At 41.0% G+C, this 15428-nt stretch overlaps 1 protein-coding gene across 2 annotated transcripts in view; it reads left to right on the forward strand.

The window, feature by feature from the left end:
* PATJ (PATJ crumbs cell polarity complex component) overlaps window positions 1–15428 on the forward strand; it is a 363529-nt gene that overhangs the window by 304605 nt on the left and 43496 nt on the right. For both annotated transcript variants that reach the window (XM_030323890.1, XM_030323891.2), the window contains exon 35: window positions 11156–11239. In XM_030323890.1, coding sequence (XP_030179750.1) covers window positions 11156–11239 — 84 coding nt within the window. The remainder of the gene's footprint in view (window positions 1–11155; window positions 11240–15428) is intronic.

The following is a 15428-nucleotide window of genomic DNA, read 5'->3' on the forward strand; positions in this document are numbered from 1 at the left end:
CATGGAATGTAAGCATAATAACACATGCCCCAGCAAGACAAATGCATTAAGTTGTCCATCCTTGGGTTAAACAATGTACTGCCCCACTGTAACAAGGAAAGTAGAGAGCTGCCTTTGTTGACATGACTCCTGCCATTCCTATTAAAGATAGCACATGTTTGCATTTCTACTTTTATCACCTTTTACATAAGGTTTCCCAGCATAATCTTTCTTGAAAAGAAGCAGTCAGGGAGCCCCTGGCTGGTTCAGTCAATAGAGCATGCGACTCTTGATCCTGGTGTTATGAGTTCAAATGTCTCGTTAGGTGTAGAGATTACTTAAAAATAAAATCATCAGGGGGCCCCCTGGGAGGCTCAGCTGGTTAAGCGTCTGACTTAGGCTCAGTTTATGATCTCATGGTTCATGGGTTTGAGCCCTGCATTGGGCTATTGTGCTGACAGCTCGGAGCCTGGAGCCTGCTTCCGATTCTGTGTCTCCCTCTTTCTGCCCCTCCCCCACTCACTCTCTGTCTCTCTCTCTCTCTCTCTCTCAAAAATAAATAAAACATTTAAAAAAAATAAAATTATTAGGGGCACGTGGGTGGCTCAGTTGGTTGAGTATCCGACCCTTGATCTTGGCTCAGGTCATAATCTCACAGTTTGTGAACTCGAGCCCCAAGCTGGGCTCTGTGCTGACAGCACAGAGCTTAGAATTCTGTCTCTCCCTCTCTCTTCCCTTCCCACTTGCTCTCTTACTCTCTCTCAAAATAAACTTAAAAAAAAAAAAAGCAATCACTTATATTCTCAGTTCACCATAATAATAGGAAAAATAGAAATTAAAAAATGGACTGAAATTGGTGTCATTCCTACTTAGAGTCATGAATTTTGACCACTGATCTATATTCCTTCCTTTATGTCCCAGATAGGCCCCCTTCAACCTTAGATATATATGTGTTGGGAACCTTCATTAGCAATTATTCAACATCTATTTGGCTGACACTTTGCTTGACATTATATACATAATCTCATTTTGTCCTCAAACCCTAAAAGGAAGAATTTATTAGTTCCATTTTACAGAGACAGGAACACTAGCCCAGTGAGGCTAAATATCTTAATAGAAGTATCACAAAGCTATGATAAGTGGCAGAGCTAAACTCTGAACACAGGTTTATGTGGCCATAGCCAGTATTCTTCCCACTATACGTTGCTGCCTTCCATTGTTTACAGGCTGGAAAATTCCTCTGGCAGACTTGATAGAGTCTGTAGGAGATTAAAATTGATCATAAATTTTGTGCAGTTCCTTCCACTTTCCTTGAATTCGACCTGGCCCATTGACTTGCTTTGATCAATAGTAGTGAAAGTGGCGTTGAGTAACTTCCAAGCCTTTAGCCTCAAGGTCTTGCAGCTTAGCTCTTGTTCTCCTGAAAGACTGCCACTTTGCAGACAAGCCTAGATCAGCCTCCTGGAGGATGGCACCCCATATGAAAGAGCACATGGGGGCAGAGGGGCCCAGTTATCTCAGCTGAGGCCCCAGCCAACCTGACTGCAAACTCTTGCGAGCCAAGCTGAGATAGCGTGGAGCAGAACTACCCCCTGAACCCAGCCCGCACTGCCAGCCCACAGAATCATGAACAAACAAATGATTCATTTTTGTTTTAAGCCACTAAGGTTTTTTTATTAAATTTTTTTAATATTTTATTTTATTTTAGCTTAGTTTAGTTTAGTTTAGTTTAGTTTAGTTTATGTTTGAGACAGAGACAGAGTGTGAGCAGGGAAGGGGCAGAGAGAGAGGGAGACACAGAATCCAAAGCAGGCTCCAGGCTTCTAGCTGTCAGCACAGAGCCCAACACAGGGCTCGAACTCATGAACCTCATGACCTGAGCCAAAGTTGGGCACTTAACTGACTGAGCCACCCAGGCACCCCTAAGCCACTAAATTTTGCAGTAAAAGAAAACTAATACAGAGCCCAAGCCAAACCCTTATGTTTCTGATCTCTCACAGACTGTGAAAGTTGGGATTCTTGTGGTCTGCCATTTAGAAGGAGGTCCTACTATTCCTAGGCAGGACTTAAGTATCTGCATAAAACAGTGGCTTTCTCTGCTTTACTTTGTGCTGTATGAGTTCACAGAGGTCTAAAATTATAGGGGTGGAATGACTCTAGAAACCATGTATTTTGACTCTGTGCTTTACTGATAAGTGTCCTGAACAAAGCAGTGCATGGAGAACCACTTGCAAAATTGGCCACCTGCAGAGCTGTGAGAAAAACGAACTCCTCTCGTTCCCAGTTCTGGGTCCTTCTTCTACACTTTCCTGCCCTCTTTTTTCAAAATCATGTTCTTTCTTTTTTTTTTTTTTTTTTAATGTTTATTTATTTTTGAGAGAGACAGAGTGTGACTGGGGGAGGGGCAGAGAGAAAGGGAGACAGAATCCGGAGCAGGTTCCAGGCTCTGAGCTGTCAGCACAGAGCCTGACGCAAGGCTCGAATTCACACACTGCGAGATCATGACCTGAGCCGAAGTCAAACGCTTAACCAACTGAGCCACCCAGGTGCCCCTCAAAATCACATTCTAATTGAAATATAATAAGGAAGCTTGGTTTTTGAGGGTTTTGGTTTTTTTCCCAAAGAATTTGGCCACAAAGGATTTGGTACAGAAAAGCATCATGTTCTAAGACACTGATCCCTTTACTTATATAAGTACAGTCTGGAGCCTATCAACTTTGTTCAAAGTGACATATTTTTTCACAGTTGTACCCCAACAGTTTTCTTTTTAACTCTCTAACTGCAATAGACATCACAAATCAGTAACTTAATACATCTACATCTGTTTCAAGGTAGAAGTGAACATAGTTTTGATTTGCACAGCATTGGACTGAGCATTTTACTACTCCCACTATATTATCACCCTTCATTGATTTGGCCTTCCTGCTGAGAAAGTCGTCTACTATATGGAAAAACAGGACTGTATGATTTCTGAACCGTGACAACCATAGAGGGGAACTCTATTAAATGATGTTTAAAAGGAGCATTATTCCTCTAAGACCATAGATCTGAACAATGGCTTCTTCCAGACAAAAACAATGCCCATTTTCTATATAATCTTTTTAATCCTTATTTTGGTCCTCATGGGTCTTTCTTATTAGCAGGGATTTTTCCCATAAAGCAAGGAAATAAGACATGACACTCTTTGGGGATCACTGGTAATATGTTTTCCACCTAAGTGTGTAATTTAATGTGAAATTTTTCTGTAGCTAAAATGCCACCTAGGATTATTTTGAGGGCAGTGGGAACAGAGGTTTTATGAGTATAACAAAGATTGGGTTTAATTCTAGAGTGATCCAAATTAAGTATATCACACCTACAAATAGTAAAATTGAGCCATATATAGATAGATAGATAGATAGATAGATAGTTCTTTATAGTAATATCTACCACATAATTCTTTATCAAAGTTTTATTCTAAAATGCTTATTAGAACAATCCACTGAACATTTAGAAATGTAATCTATAAAATCTCATTCTATGGAAATAGTTCACCCACACAAGGGTGCTTATTGATATTGTTCAGTGCACAGGAGACCCTTAGTTAATTTTTCTAACACAGGGCTTCTTTAAGTGTTATGAGCCTACTGTGGCAATGATAAAATTGCCTTTTGCTGAACGATTGGTATGTTTATGAGTTACTTTGTCTACTTGTTGGTAGCCCGAACAGTAAAGAATATGGTAATGGATGGGCTGAAATGTCTGATGACTTTGACTCTACGGATACATTAGTACGTGTTATGAAATTCTTTTCCAGCAATGCAGTGTTTAAATCCCCCTGGAGGAGTTTGTGATTTTTGTGGGGCTCAATGACAATTAAGTCCCGTGTACTTGGCTCCTTTAAATTGCTCTTTGAACTAAAGTAAATCCTTTAGAAATTCACATGGATTTAATATCCATTTGTGGGGGCGCCTGGGTGGCGCAGTCGGTTAAGCGTCCGACTTCAGCCAGGTCACGATCTCGCGGTCCGTGAGTTCGAGCCCCGCGTCGGGCTCTGGGCTGATGGCTCGGAGCCTGGAGCCTGTTTCCGATTCTGTGTCTCCCTCTCTCTCTGCCCCTCCCCCGTTCATGCTCTGTCTCTCTCTGTCCCAAAAATAAATAAACGTTGAAAAAAAAAATTAAAAAAAAAAAAAAAAAAGATAATATCCATTTGTGATGGGTATGTGGGTTGTGTGTCACTAATATTTTGCCATCAGAAGCTTGGGTGGGATTTTAAAAAAAGGAAGAATGAAGCTTGATTGGGTAGGTAAGATTATGACATACCCTACCAGCCTCTTTCTGGGTCATTTTGATGTATCTTTCTATCTCCAACCAATTTCTTGGTAATCATTTAGCAAACATGTACTCAGTGCCTACCCTGGGCTCAGCACCAGGATACAAAGAAGAGTTGGAAGCAGCCCCCAGTCTGGAAGAGTTCCGCCAAGACTAGGAGGTAATATAGGACCTAGATCCATGAGAAAGCTATTGTGATACTAATAAGTTCAATAATAAAAGGGGGTAGAGCAGTGACCCACAGGAAGGTTGATCAACCTTGTTAGGGGAAAAGAGTCAGAGAAAGTTTCATAGAAGAGGTGGCATTTGGCTGGCTCAAGTAGAATTTCATGAGAAAAGGGGGCAGCAGATAAAAGAGACCATGACCTTCAAGCCTTTGGTGCCTTTGTACTTTCCAAATATAGATATATAGACTCTCTATATCAACATACACAAGAAACTGAAGGTGCCTGGGTGGCTCAGTCAGTTAAGCATCTGACTCTTGATTTCAGCTCAGGTCATGATCTCATGGTCATGGGATCAAGCCCCACATCAGGCTCTGCACTGACAGCATGGAGCCTGCTTGGGATTCTCTCCCTCCCTCTGTCTCTGCCCCTCCCCTGCTCGTGTTCTCTCTCTCTCTCTAAATAAACTTTTTTTTAAAAAAGCACAGGAAACTTAATAGTATTTGTCTCCAGTTAGGGATAGATGGTGGCTGAGGGACAGGTGCAGAGAGAAACTTTTCAATGTATATTATTTTGAGAGTAATACCATGTGTACATATTTTATCTGTATTTAAAAACAAATATGTATTCTTTGAAGAATGGAGATATTAAAACAGTGGTTCCTTAAACAGTATGTTAAATTTGCGAGCCAGCTACTTCTTCCTGGGTGTCTGTTTTTTAATGTTATCCCTAATTAGTGGAATGAAGAAGTTTTCCTCAAGTTAAATGTGTTTCAGACATAGACTGATGAGAGAAAAGCTTTTTCTTAATGTTTTATTTTTATTTTTATTTTCGAGAGAGAGAGAGTAAGCAAGTGGGGGGGGGGGGGGGGGAGGAGAGAGGGAGGCACAGAATCTGAAACAGGCTCCAGGCTCTGAGCTGTCAGCGCAGAGCCCGATGCGGGGCTCAAACCCATGAACTGTGAGATCATGACCTGAAGTCAGACGCTTAACCGACTAAGTCACCCAGGTGCCTCAAGAGAGAAGTTTATAAGCAGAGGACTTTTCCTACATCTCCGAAATCCTGCCTAACCCTTCTGATTAAGGAAAACCCATATCTGAGAGATTCTCTAATTGATCAGATTCTTCCCTGGATCCAGAGTTGGCAAGTCAAATGAGTGATTTAGAGTGTCCAAAGGAAAATTGTTGGTCTTGTCTCAGGCAGTAAATAAGACGATGTTACTTAAATTTCTGTTGTCACAGTGAAAATCACAACTACCAAGAGGAAATTAGTTTTTGATTCTATGTCAGTCTTGCTCATCTGTAAATGGTTCTTAAGTCTGCCATTAATTAGGAGAAATTAATCTGGGTTGTTTTGGACTGAAAAGATTTTTATTGTTTTATTTTTGTTTAGTTTAGTTTAGAGCATGAGAGGGGTAGAGGGAGAGAATCTTAAGCAGGCTCCACACCCAGTGTAGAGCCCTGATGCTGGGCTCAATCCCAAGACCCTGGGATCATGACTTGAGCCAAAATCAAGACTTGGATGCTCAACCTACTGAGCCATCCAGACACCCTGAACAACTTTATTTTAAACATGAATGCATCACTTGTATATAATTTTCTTTTATATCTGCTCCTGTAGAAAAAAAAAATCATTCATTGAATAATATGGGTGCATAGAAAGAAGATGGAAAAAATGAAGGAAAGAGACAAGAACAACAAATGGAATTAAGAGAGAGCTAGGGGCACCTGGGTGGCTCAGTCAGTTGAGGGTCCAACTTCCGCCCAGGTCATGATCTCGCAGTTGACAAGTTCGAGCCCCGCATCAGGCTCTGTGCTGAGAGCTCAGAGCCTGGAACCTGCTTCAGATTCTGTGTCTCCCTTTCTCTCTCTGCCCCTCACTAGCTCGTGCTGTGTCTATCTCTCAAAAATAAATAAAAACATTAAAAAGAGAGAGAGAGGGGCGCCTGGGTGGCTCAGTCGGTTAAGCATCCGACTTCAGCTCAGGTCATGAGCTCATGGTCCGTGAGTTCGAGCCCTGCGTCGGGCTCTGTGCTGACAGCTCAGAGCCTGGAGCCTGTTTCGGATTCTGTGTCTCCCTCTCTCTCTGACCCTCCCCTGTTCATGCTCTGTCTCTCTCTGTCTCAAAAATAAATAAACGTTAAAAAAAATTAAAAAAAAAAAAAAAGAGAGAGAGAGAGACTCCATGTTGGGTTGGGGAGAGTTCTTAACCATCGTGTTTTGTACAGCACAAACCCCTAACTAGCAAGTGAGGTCCATAGATCATCACCCCACTTCATTAAGCGAGAGGCTTCAATTTTCACTTCCCCAGTTGTCTTTTTGTTCACTGTCTACAAAATGATCAGCCCATGCCCTTAAGGTTTTTGCTGTGGAGTTAAGGAGACAGTATTTCAACAGAATTGATGCCATATGGAAAATCCCAGGTTAGCTTCTATACAAGTGCAAAATAAAATATTCAAAACAGATGAAATGCTTGCAATGGCTGTAGGAACACAGGCTTTGGTGTTAAACAGTCCCAAGTTGGAATGTCATCTTTCCTACTTAGAAGATGCAAAGACCTGGTCAAGTCTGAATCCTTCTGAGCCTCCATATCCCCAACCATAAATGAGACTAATAATACGGCACTTGCTTCGTCGTTATGAGGATTGAATGGCACGAATGGGAAGCGTGCAGCAACTCTGGCACAGAGGTGTTAAAATAAATGAGATGTTCCCACTTCCTTACTATGTGCTGGCATTGTACATAAAGCTTTATGTGCAAATAGTATTGTTAAAACCATATAAACATGAGGAAGCTAAGGCCTGGAGAGGTTAACAGTCTTCCCAGGCCCGTGGCCAGAAGTAGCAGGGCCAGGATTTGGACTAAGAAATCTGACTCCAGAGGCCTAGCTCATAATCATCTGTCTCTATAGCCTCTCCTCTGTGTGAGCCAGCAACCCACCCACAGGGAAATGATGAATAGAATGCTTCTGGAATAGATGAGTTTTAGAAGTCATTGGTATTGGTAGATGGAGTCACTGAGGTATCCTAGGGTGAAGGAATGTTACTTAAATATGCAGAGATAAGAGTGGAAGAGAAGGTACTCAGAACTGTGCCAACAAGCAGTTTTGCTTGAACAGCTCAAGAGCATTAAAATTTAAGAGGATATACAATGAGGAAATAAGAATCATGTGTATAATCAACTCCAAATTTTTTCCTTAAAACAATAAATAGCAGTCTTTCATTAATGACCCATTATTTCATCTAATCACAATTTTTTCAAAGTAAGAAGTAAAAATTTTTTGTGGCCTTGTCAAATAGATGCCTAAAATAGCTCAATACAGTATCTTTTTTTTTATTATTCTGTCCTACCTTATCAACTGTGTAAGTTGTAAAAAATAAATCTATTTTTCTTTTCAGTTCACCAGCCCACATTTCTAATTTACCTGTTGGCCCCCACCTCTCATGTCTAGCACCCCCTTTTAGTACAGCTGAGCAGAACCTTAACTTCACAATCCAGTGTCAACACATAGGGCACATGGTAAGAAATGTGGCCTTTGTCTATTGATAGGTTAGAGTGTCTACTGTTTTCTTGTATTTTCATTGATAACTTTAAGAGAAATCACAACAGTAGTCAAGCAAAAGGGAAGAAATAATGGGGAGTTTTTCACACAGACTCCTAGACAAAACAGATTGACAGGGAGTTCAGCATTTGAGCAATAGTATATTTCTTTTATTTATAAGATTCATTATGGGGCACCTCAGTGGCTCAGTTGGTTAAGCGTCTAACTCTTGATTTCGCCTCCGGTGATGATTGCATGGTTCGTCAGTTTGAGCCCTGTGTTGGGCTCTGACAGCACGGAGCCTGCTTGGAATTCTCTGTCTCCCTCTCTCTCTCTCTTCCTCCCCTGCTTGCACACTGCACTCTCTCTCTCAAATAAATAAACTTTAAAAAAAGAGTTCATTGCGGCGCCTGGGTGGCTCAGTCAGTTAAGCACCAGACTTCAGCTTAGGTCGTGATCTCACGGTTTGTGGGTTCGAGCCCCACATCAGGCTCTGTGCTGGCAGCTCAGAGCCTGGAGCCTGCTTTGAATTCTGTGTCTCCCTCTCTGTCTGCCCCTCCCCTGCTTGTTCTCTCTCTCTCTCTCTGTCTCTCAAAAATAAATAAACATTAAAAAAAAAAAAAAAGAGTTCATTGAACACCCAGAAAGTATTGAAGAGGTTTTAATTCAGGCTACTTTTTTTAGTAGTGTGTGTTTATTTTACTTACTTACTTACTTACTTATTTATTTATTGAGAGAGCGTGAGCAGAGGAAGAGCAAAAAGAGAGGGAGACACAGAATCCAAAGCAGGCTCCAGGCTCTGAGCTGTCAGTACAGAGCCCGACGTGGAGCTCGAACCTGCAAACTATGACCTGAGCCGAAGTCGGACACTCAACTGACTGAGCCACACAGGCGCCCCTGGGCTACTTTTATGGAATAAAAACTACAGTTGATATTTTTCTTCCATTTAAGTGTAAATGAAGAGAAATTTCCCATTTGACTTTTGTAATGTTGCAAAATTAAAGAAGGTTATGCTGGAAGTTGAGCTCTGTAAACACCATGTTAGTAGGAGTTCAGTCTGATTCTGTCAGTCCAATGAAGGGGGGCTGTTTGGCCTCCAAACTTGAAACACCAACATGACACAAGTCATTACAAGGAACTTGCGTTAGTTTCTCCCTGCACTACTTTCATAAAACTGACCCTTGGTGTCATCTTGGCAGTGTTGCTGGGATCTCCTGAAGCCACTGACCCAGCACGTTTTCACAAAGCCATTCCCTTGAAGCAGTTCAGAGGAACCAACTCTTGGCAGTCTAGATGCTCCCTGCATCCGGAAATTTCATAAATCAGAGTTAAAACAAAGAATGGTCTATAAAGGTCTAAAATGCCTTTATAATTGCTATAATAAAGAATGTTTTCAGAAGCATGTGATGATAAAATGAAAGTAGTGAGAAAGATATTTGGAATCCAGTGGAGTCATCTGGTTGTAGAACTTCTTAATATTTTCTTGTATTGCTTTTCTACTCCCAAATTCACATAAGAACCTTTTTATTTATTTTTTTAAGAAAGTAGTTTGGTTTGGATCTTTTTTTCTTGTTATACTTCTGCAAGAAATATTTCTTTATGTTTGACTTCACGTCAATTTAATTCTGATTCTGAGGTTCCATACTTCTGGGCCAAGGCAGAATCACCCTCAGTCATTTCGCAGGCTCCTCAAGCTCTCAGGGTTCTGGTCTCCTCACAAAACTCCCAGACATCATTGGTGGGCCCCTGGCCATTATCGTCAGTCCCCCCAGTAGTCATCAAGCCCGTCTTACCCAAGCCTTCATGACCTCAAGTCTAGAAATCCTGTTGCGTCCAAGCCCCAGTGCTTGGGACACAGGACTTCTTCCAAGGTGGGATCCATTGTGCATGGCCTGTGGCCCCCTTGACCATTGCTTGCAGAGTCTTGTAAGCCAGTGCATGTGCTGGGGCTGGTGTGGCATGGGGGACCTGGGCAGTGCAGGGCTTCTACACTTCTCATGGGACCCACAGATCTCTGTGTCTAGTCTCCCCGCAGAAGCTCTTTTCCTTTCCCAGCAGCCCTCCAAGACAGCTGGCATAATCCTTCCAGCATCATATTTTTCAGGCCCTTCAGTTTGATAAACAGCAGAAAGAACCAATGGCTTCTGGCTGCTTTAGTTTTCAGCTCTATAAAAATCCTCTACTTGCTTAACATGAGGGGGGAAAGTTGTGTGAACATATTCAACTGAATATTTTAAAAGTAGTCTCACCAAAATATATGTACATATGATAGAAATATTTGGGTGTAGAGATGTACATTGTCTGCAGGGATCCTTAGGAAACTGTTGATGGTGATTGTCTCTGGGGAGTGAGACTGAGGGGCAGACCAAGGAGGCAGTTTATTTCTGTGGTTTACTACATGCTGTGGTATTGCTTGAGTTCTTTACATTGGTATGTGTTATTTTTATGATGATTAAAATTTAAGGTTATTAATTTGAAAAGATAGGAATTTTTTGTTTTAATTCACTAACCATGAAATACTTTCCTCAGCCCAAGCTTACCTGCCTTAGGTATTGTCCTGATTTTATGGCTCAGAATGCTGAGTTCAAGAATTAATTTGCCCGAGATTACACAATGGTGGGTCAGAATTGGAACCCACGGCTGTCTTACACCTACTTAGGGTCATGAACGCCCTTCCCCCTCCTCCATGCTTCATCCTCCAGGGTCATTTCACTCCACTTAAGTTCTTTTCTTTCATTGCCCAAGTAATGGGCCTGACAGACCCCCTGCATCAGACCACACATCTATGCCAAATCCTTGAATACTAATAAATACTTGAAACCATGTTTCAAAATATACCATAAAATGAAAATAAGAATGACGCACAGTTCACCTCAAGTTCATACACAGCAGCAATGTACAGCTTAACAGTAAAACACAGGGGGGAAGTTTACCTTGAAATATTAGGCAAAGCCAGTTCTAAAGGAATGAAATAAGAAACTTAGGAAAAATTAATTATACCTTGGAATATATGGTAACTGTGTATTTTATTTACCTTCAGGTCCCATAAAATATGACACTATTAGCAAATGGCAATTTATGGGTCACTGCCTATGGTTTGGTTGTTTGTGTAAGGAAGCATTTATGGTTGTCGAAAATTAATACGAATTTGTTTTTTCTAGGATGCTATAGTTATACACGAAGTCTACGAAGAAGGAGCAGCGGCCAGAGACGGAAGACTTTGGGCTGGTGACCAGATATTAGAGGTATAAGACTATGAGTTTCATTTAATACTAGCAAATACAGTTCCCTTACTGACCTTGATCCACAAAGTATTTATTCACAGTCTTGTACTCCATTTTATCCTCACTTATCTCTCTCCCATTTAGCAAAAGATGTACCTTACTCTCTTTTCTTTCTTTAATGTACATTGAATAACTATAATCAGAATCATGGCAGATCATCAATCTAAATCTGAAAACTTTTTTAAATTAAAGCAAAAGTATAACCTATAGTTCTATAATCTTAATATCAAATGAGAGTGCATAGTATTGCAACTTGACTTGTTTTGCCGCTTCACTAAACCTGTCTAAATTCTCCTAAAAACACAGACATATGCAAAAACATGGACAGCCGATGTTTTAAAGACGTCAGTGCTGTTTTAAGTATTGTTTTCTTACTCCTAATAAATCGTTAAGTAAAATGCTTTCCGCTTTTGTTTTCTAGTTGATGAAAATGTAGAATCTTCTCCCTTTAGGGAGAAATGAAATGTTTAGCTTGCCTCTTTCAAATGGGCTCTCAATTAGCAAAGGTGTTAAAGCCTTTTAAAAAATGCCAAAGCAGGCAGTGTCTGAACTAAGGAACGGATGAATGGCAGGTCAATGCCAGGCATTCTGGTAGGTGGAACGAAAAAGCTTTTTTGATGATGTGAGACCTTTAGGCAACATTTATTTCTTTCATTGGATGAATTTAATTGAATAGTTAACATTTTATGGTGGGCATGTGCATTTTTGCTTTGCAACTTTAATACAGCACATTATGAATGACATCATAGAATTTTATTTCCCCTTTGGTGGTTCAAGTTTGCCTCCCAAGATGAAACCACAGATATAATTAAGGGCAGAAAATATAGGCAAGAAAGAGTTAAAGGAGAGGCCGGGCTCGCTGCAAATTAAATTCAGGGTTTCTCTGCAGACCTTTACTGTGCTTTATCATTGGATTAGGACATATTCCCAGTACATTCATTAAGGTACAAGTGTATGAGGTTAGAAAAATAAGCGAGGCCTCTTTGGGATTTGGCTTGACTGCTTTTGCATATAACACCATTTTTTAGTGGTCAGGAGTTTCAAGGGTTTTTTTTTTTTTTTTTCTCCCTAGGTTTTCTAATTAACTGGTGTTATCATAATTGGCTTTATAAGATGAATAGATTGAATATTCAAAAGAGTACAGATGCATACATGCCTAGATACATGATTTGTAAGCCCATGGATTATTCTATAATGGTCACTTGAAACTAAATCTAATCTGTGCAGCATTTTCTTGATTATGGTGATGGTTGCATAGGTATAAATCACATAAATTAGCAATATAAATTATATACTTTAAATATAGTTTATTTCATAACAGTTATACTTCAGTAAAAAAAATCCCTTTTTAAAACTATTTGTATGGGATATCTCAGCTGTAGCTGTTCTCTTTCATATTCATGTACAAGTGAATACTCAGGATAGGTTAACATGAAGAAGGCAATTAAGTGGAAGGAGAAATTGAAAACTCAAACCATTTCCTGGCATCCAACTGAATTATATTACCCAATATGGATGGATGGTCTATACTCCTCATTAAAGATGACCAGGACATGGGGCACTTGGTGGCTCAGTCAGTTGAGCGTCCAACTTTGGCTCAGGTCATGATCTCATAGTTCGTGAGTTAGCCCACGTCGGGCTCTTGCTGACAGCTCAGAACCTGGAGCCTGCTTCAGATTCTGTGACTCCCTCTCCCTGCCTCTTCCCTGCTCATGCTCTGTCTCTCCTTCTCTCTCAAAAATAAATAAACATTAAAGATAACCAGGATATAATATAACAGTGTGTGTCAACTAAAACAAACGTTGTTTTTTTATTGATCAGGAAATTTTACCCCATGCAGTATCTAGTCCACAAAAGCATGTCATGTGTTTTGTTAAGAAGTAGCTGTATGGGGGCACCTGGGTGGCTCAGTCAGTTAAGCAACCAACTTTGGCCCAAATCATGATCTCACAGTGTGTGGATTTGAGCCCTGCGTGATCTCACAGTGTGTGGATTTGAGCCCTGCGTCGGACTCTATGCTGACAGCTAGGAGCCTGGAGCCTGCTTCGGATTCTGTGTATGTGTCTTTCTCTCTTCCCCTCCCCCGCTCACACTCTGTCTCTCTCCAAAATAAATAAACATTTAAAAAAAAAATTTTTTTTAATTTTTTTTTTCAACGTTTATTTATTTTTGGGACAGAGAGAGACAGAGCATGAACGGGGGAGGGGCAGAGAGAGAGGGAGACACAGAATCGGAAACAGGCTCCAGGCTCTGAGCCATCAGCCCAGAGCCTGATGCGGGGCTCGAACTCACGGACCGCGAGATCGTGACCTGGCTGAAGTCGGACGCTTAACCGACTGCGCCACCCAGGCGCCCCTAAAAAAAAATTTTTTTTTAAAGAAGTAGCTGTTTGGTCAAGTAACATCATGTTTCCTTTGTAAGCAGCTTTAGACCCCACATTTGGACTTGTGCTAGTTGTGGTTGATGTGTACAGATGCATAATTAGGCATCATCAGCCTTTGGCCTGCAGGTTTGCCTTGAGAAAACAGGCCAGCTTTGGCAGTACATTTCAAGACCGTGAAACAAGATAACTGTGTATCAGCACTTTCCACACAATGGCCTTTCTACTTATGAGAGTCCTCTACATTGTCAGTGGCCTTTCATAATTTTAATTCTATCCTCTTGTTAAAATCAGGACAAGCCATGGGCCGCCTGACTGGCTCAGTCAGAAGAAAATGCCACTCTTGATCTTGGAGCCGTGGGTGCGAGCCCCACATTGAGCGTAGAGATTACTTTTTGAAAAATTGGGACAAGCCAGATTTTGCTGACAAAGATCTAATCCAGCAATTTTTTAGCATGGCAAGATTTATGATTCTATAATTAGCATGAACTGTCTTCTTTCCGATTCTCCTTTTAGGCTCAGTCCCTCATCCTTCCCTAATTCTACGTCCATTATCTTCTTCTATTTTTGTGCAAGTGGGAGCAGAAAGAGTAAAGGGCTAATGCCTGGCTTTCCCTGTGGAATAATGTAGTGAGAAAGTGCTGCCTGGTTTAGTTATTCTTTCCCTCGAAAGCAGTGACTTCCCCACTTCCTCGTCCTACCCAAGAGATGTGATACACTCCCCTTGATGACTGGGGCCTCCTATGGCTCTTTGTCTCAAGTAGGGAGCTCTGCAATTACCACCCCTACCCTTCTACAATCAATGCTCTAAATAATGCATATAGTGCTTCTGTAAGGCACTTAAGGTAATACATCACTCCACAATATTTGAGCTGCACAGCGATATTTCTCTTATGATTACTGGTGCATTTAGTGGTGCCTCTTGATAAGCAAAGGAGGAAATGAAAACTGTGAACTTGGAGCAGATGTCTTGGATTTGGGCAGTCATCTTCATGCTGGAATTTAGTATAAATTGCTTTTATTATATTAGTTTCATGACAGTGCTTTTTATGGAAAGTATAATTGCTAGGGCCTCTCACAAGCTATTTCAGAGGCTTAAGAGAACTCACCTGGAGTCCAGGGAAGTAACTATTTTGCATTTGAGTAACAGAAGTGGTCTGGTGTGCCATCTATTGGAATACAGGGAAATAATCACTTCGGACCACATTTTCTAGAGACATTGTTTTCCCCTTTGTCCTATGGATTTACCTCACAAACAATGAGAGTGCACTCATGGGCCTAAAGTAACAGTGAATGCTGGCACTGACTGAAAACAGCCCTGACAGGGGTTACTTCAGCTTCTTATAAAATCCCAACTTCTAACTTACATTGCACTTAACTGTGTGCCAGGTGCTGTGCCGAATGCCTTAGAGGGTTTATTTCACTTAATCCTCACAACACTAAATAGATATTATCTCCAATTCATAAATGACCCAGTTGAAGCTTAGCTTGACTAATATACATAAGGTTTCACAACGTAAGTTAAAATCCATGCTCAAACTGAAGGCCGTCTGTATCTAAAACCCATATTTAACCATGGGGTTGGGGTTGGGGTTTTTTTGTTTTTGTTTTTGTTTTCATTATTACTATTTTTTAAAGTAAGCTCTATGCCCAGGGATTTGAACTCATGACCCTGAGATCAAGAGTCGCATGCTTGGGGGCACCTGGCTGGCTCCGTCGGAGGAGCGTGCAAGTTTTGATCTCACGGTCGTGAGTTTGAGCCCCACATTG

This window comes from Lynx canadensis, chromosome C1 (genome assembly GCF_007474595.2).
Source record: "Lynx canadensis isolate LIC74 chromosome C1, mLynCan4.pri.v2, whole genome shotgun sequence".
In the NCBI taxonomy this organism is placed as follows: domain Eukaryota; kingdom Metazoa; phylum Chordata; class Mammalia; order Carnivora; family Felidae; genus Lynx; species Lynx canadensis.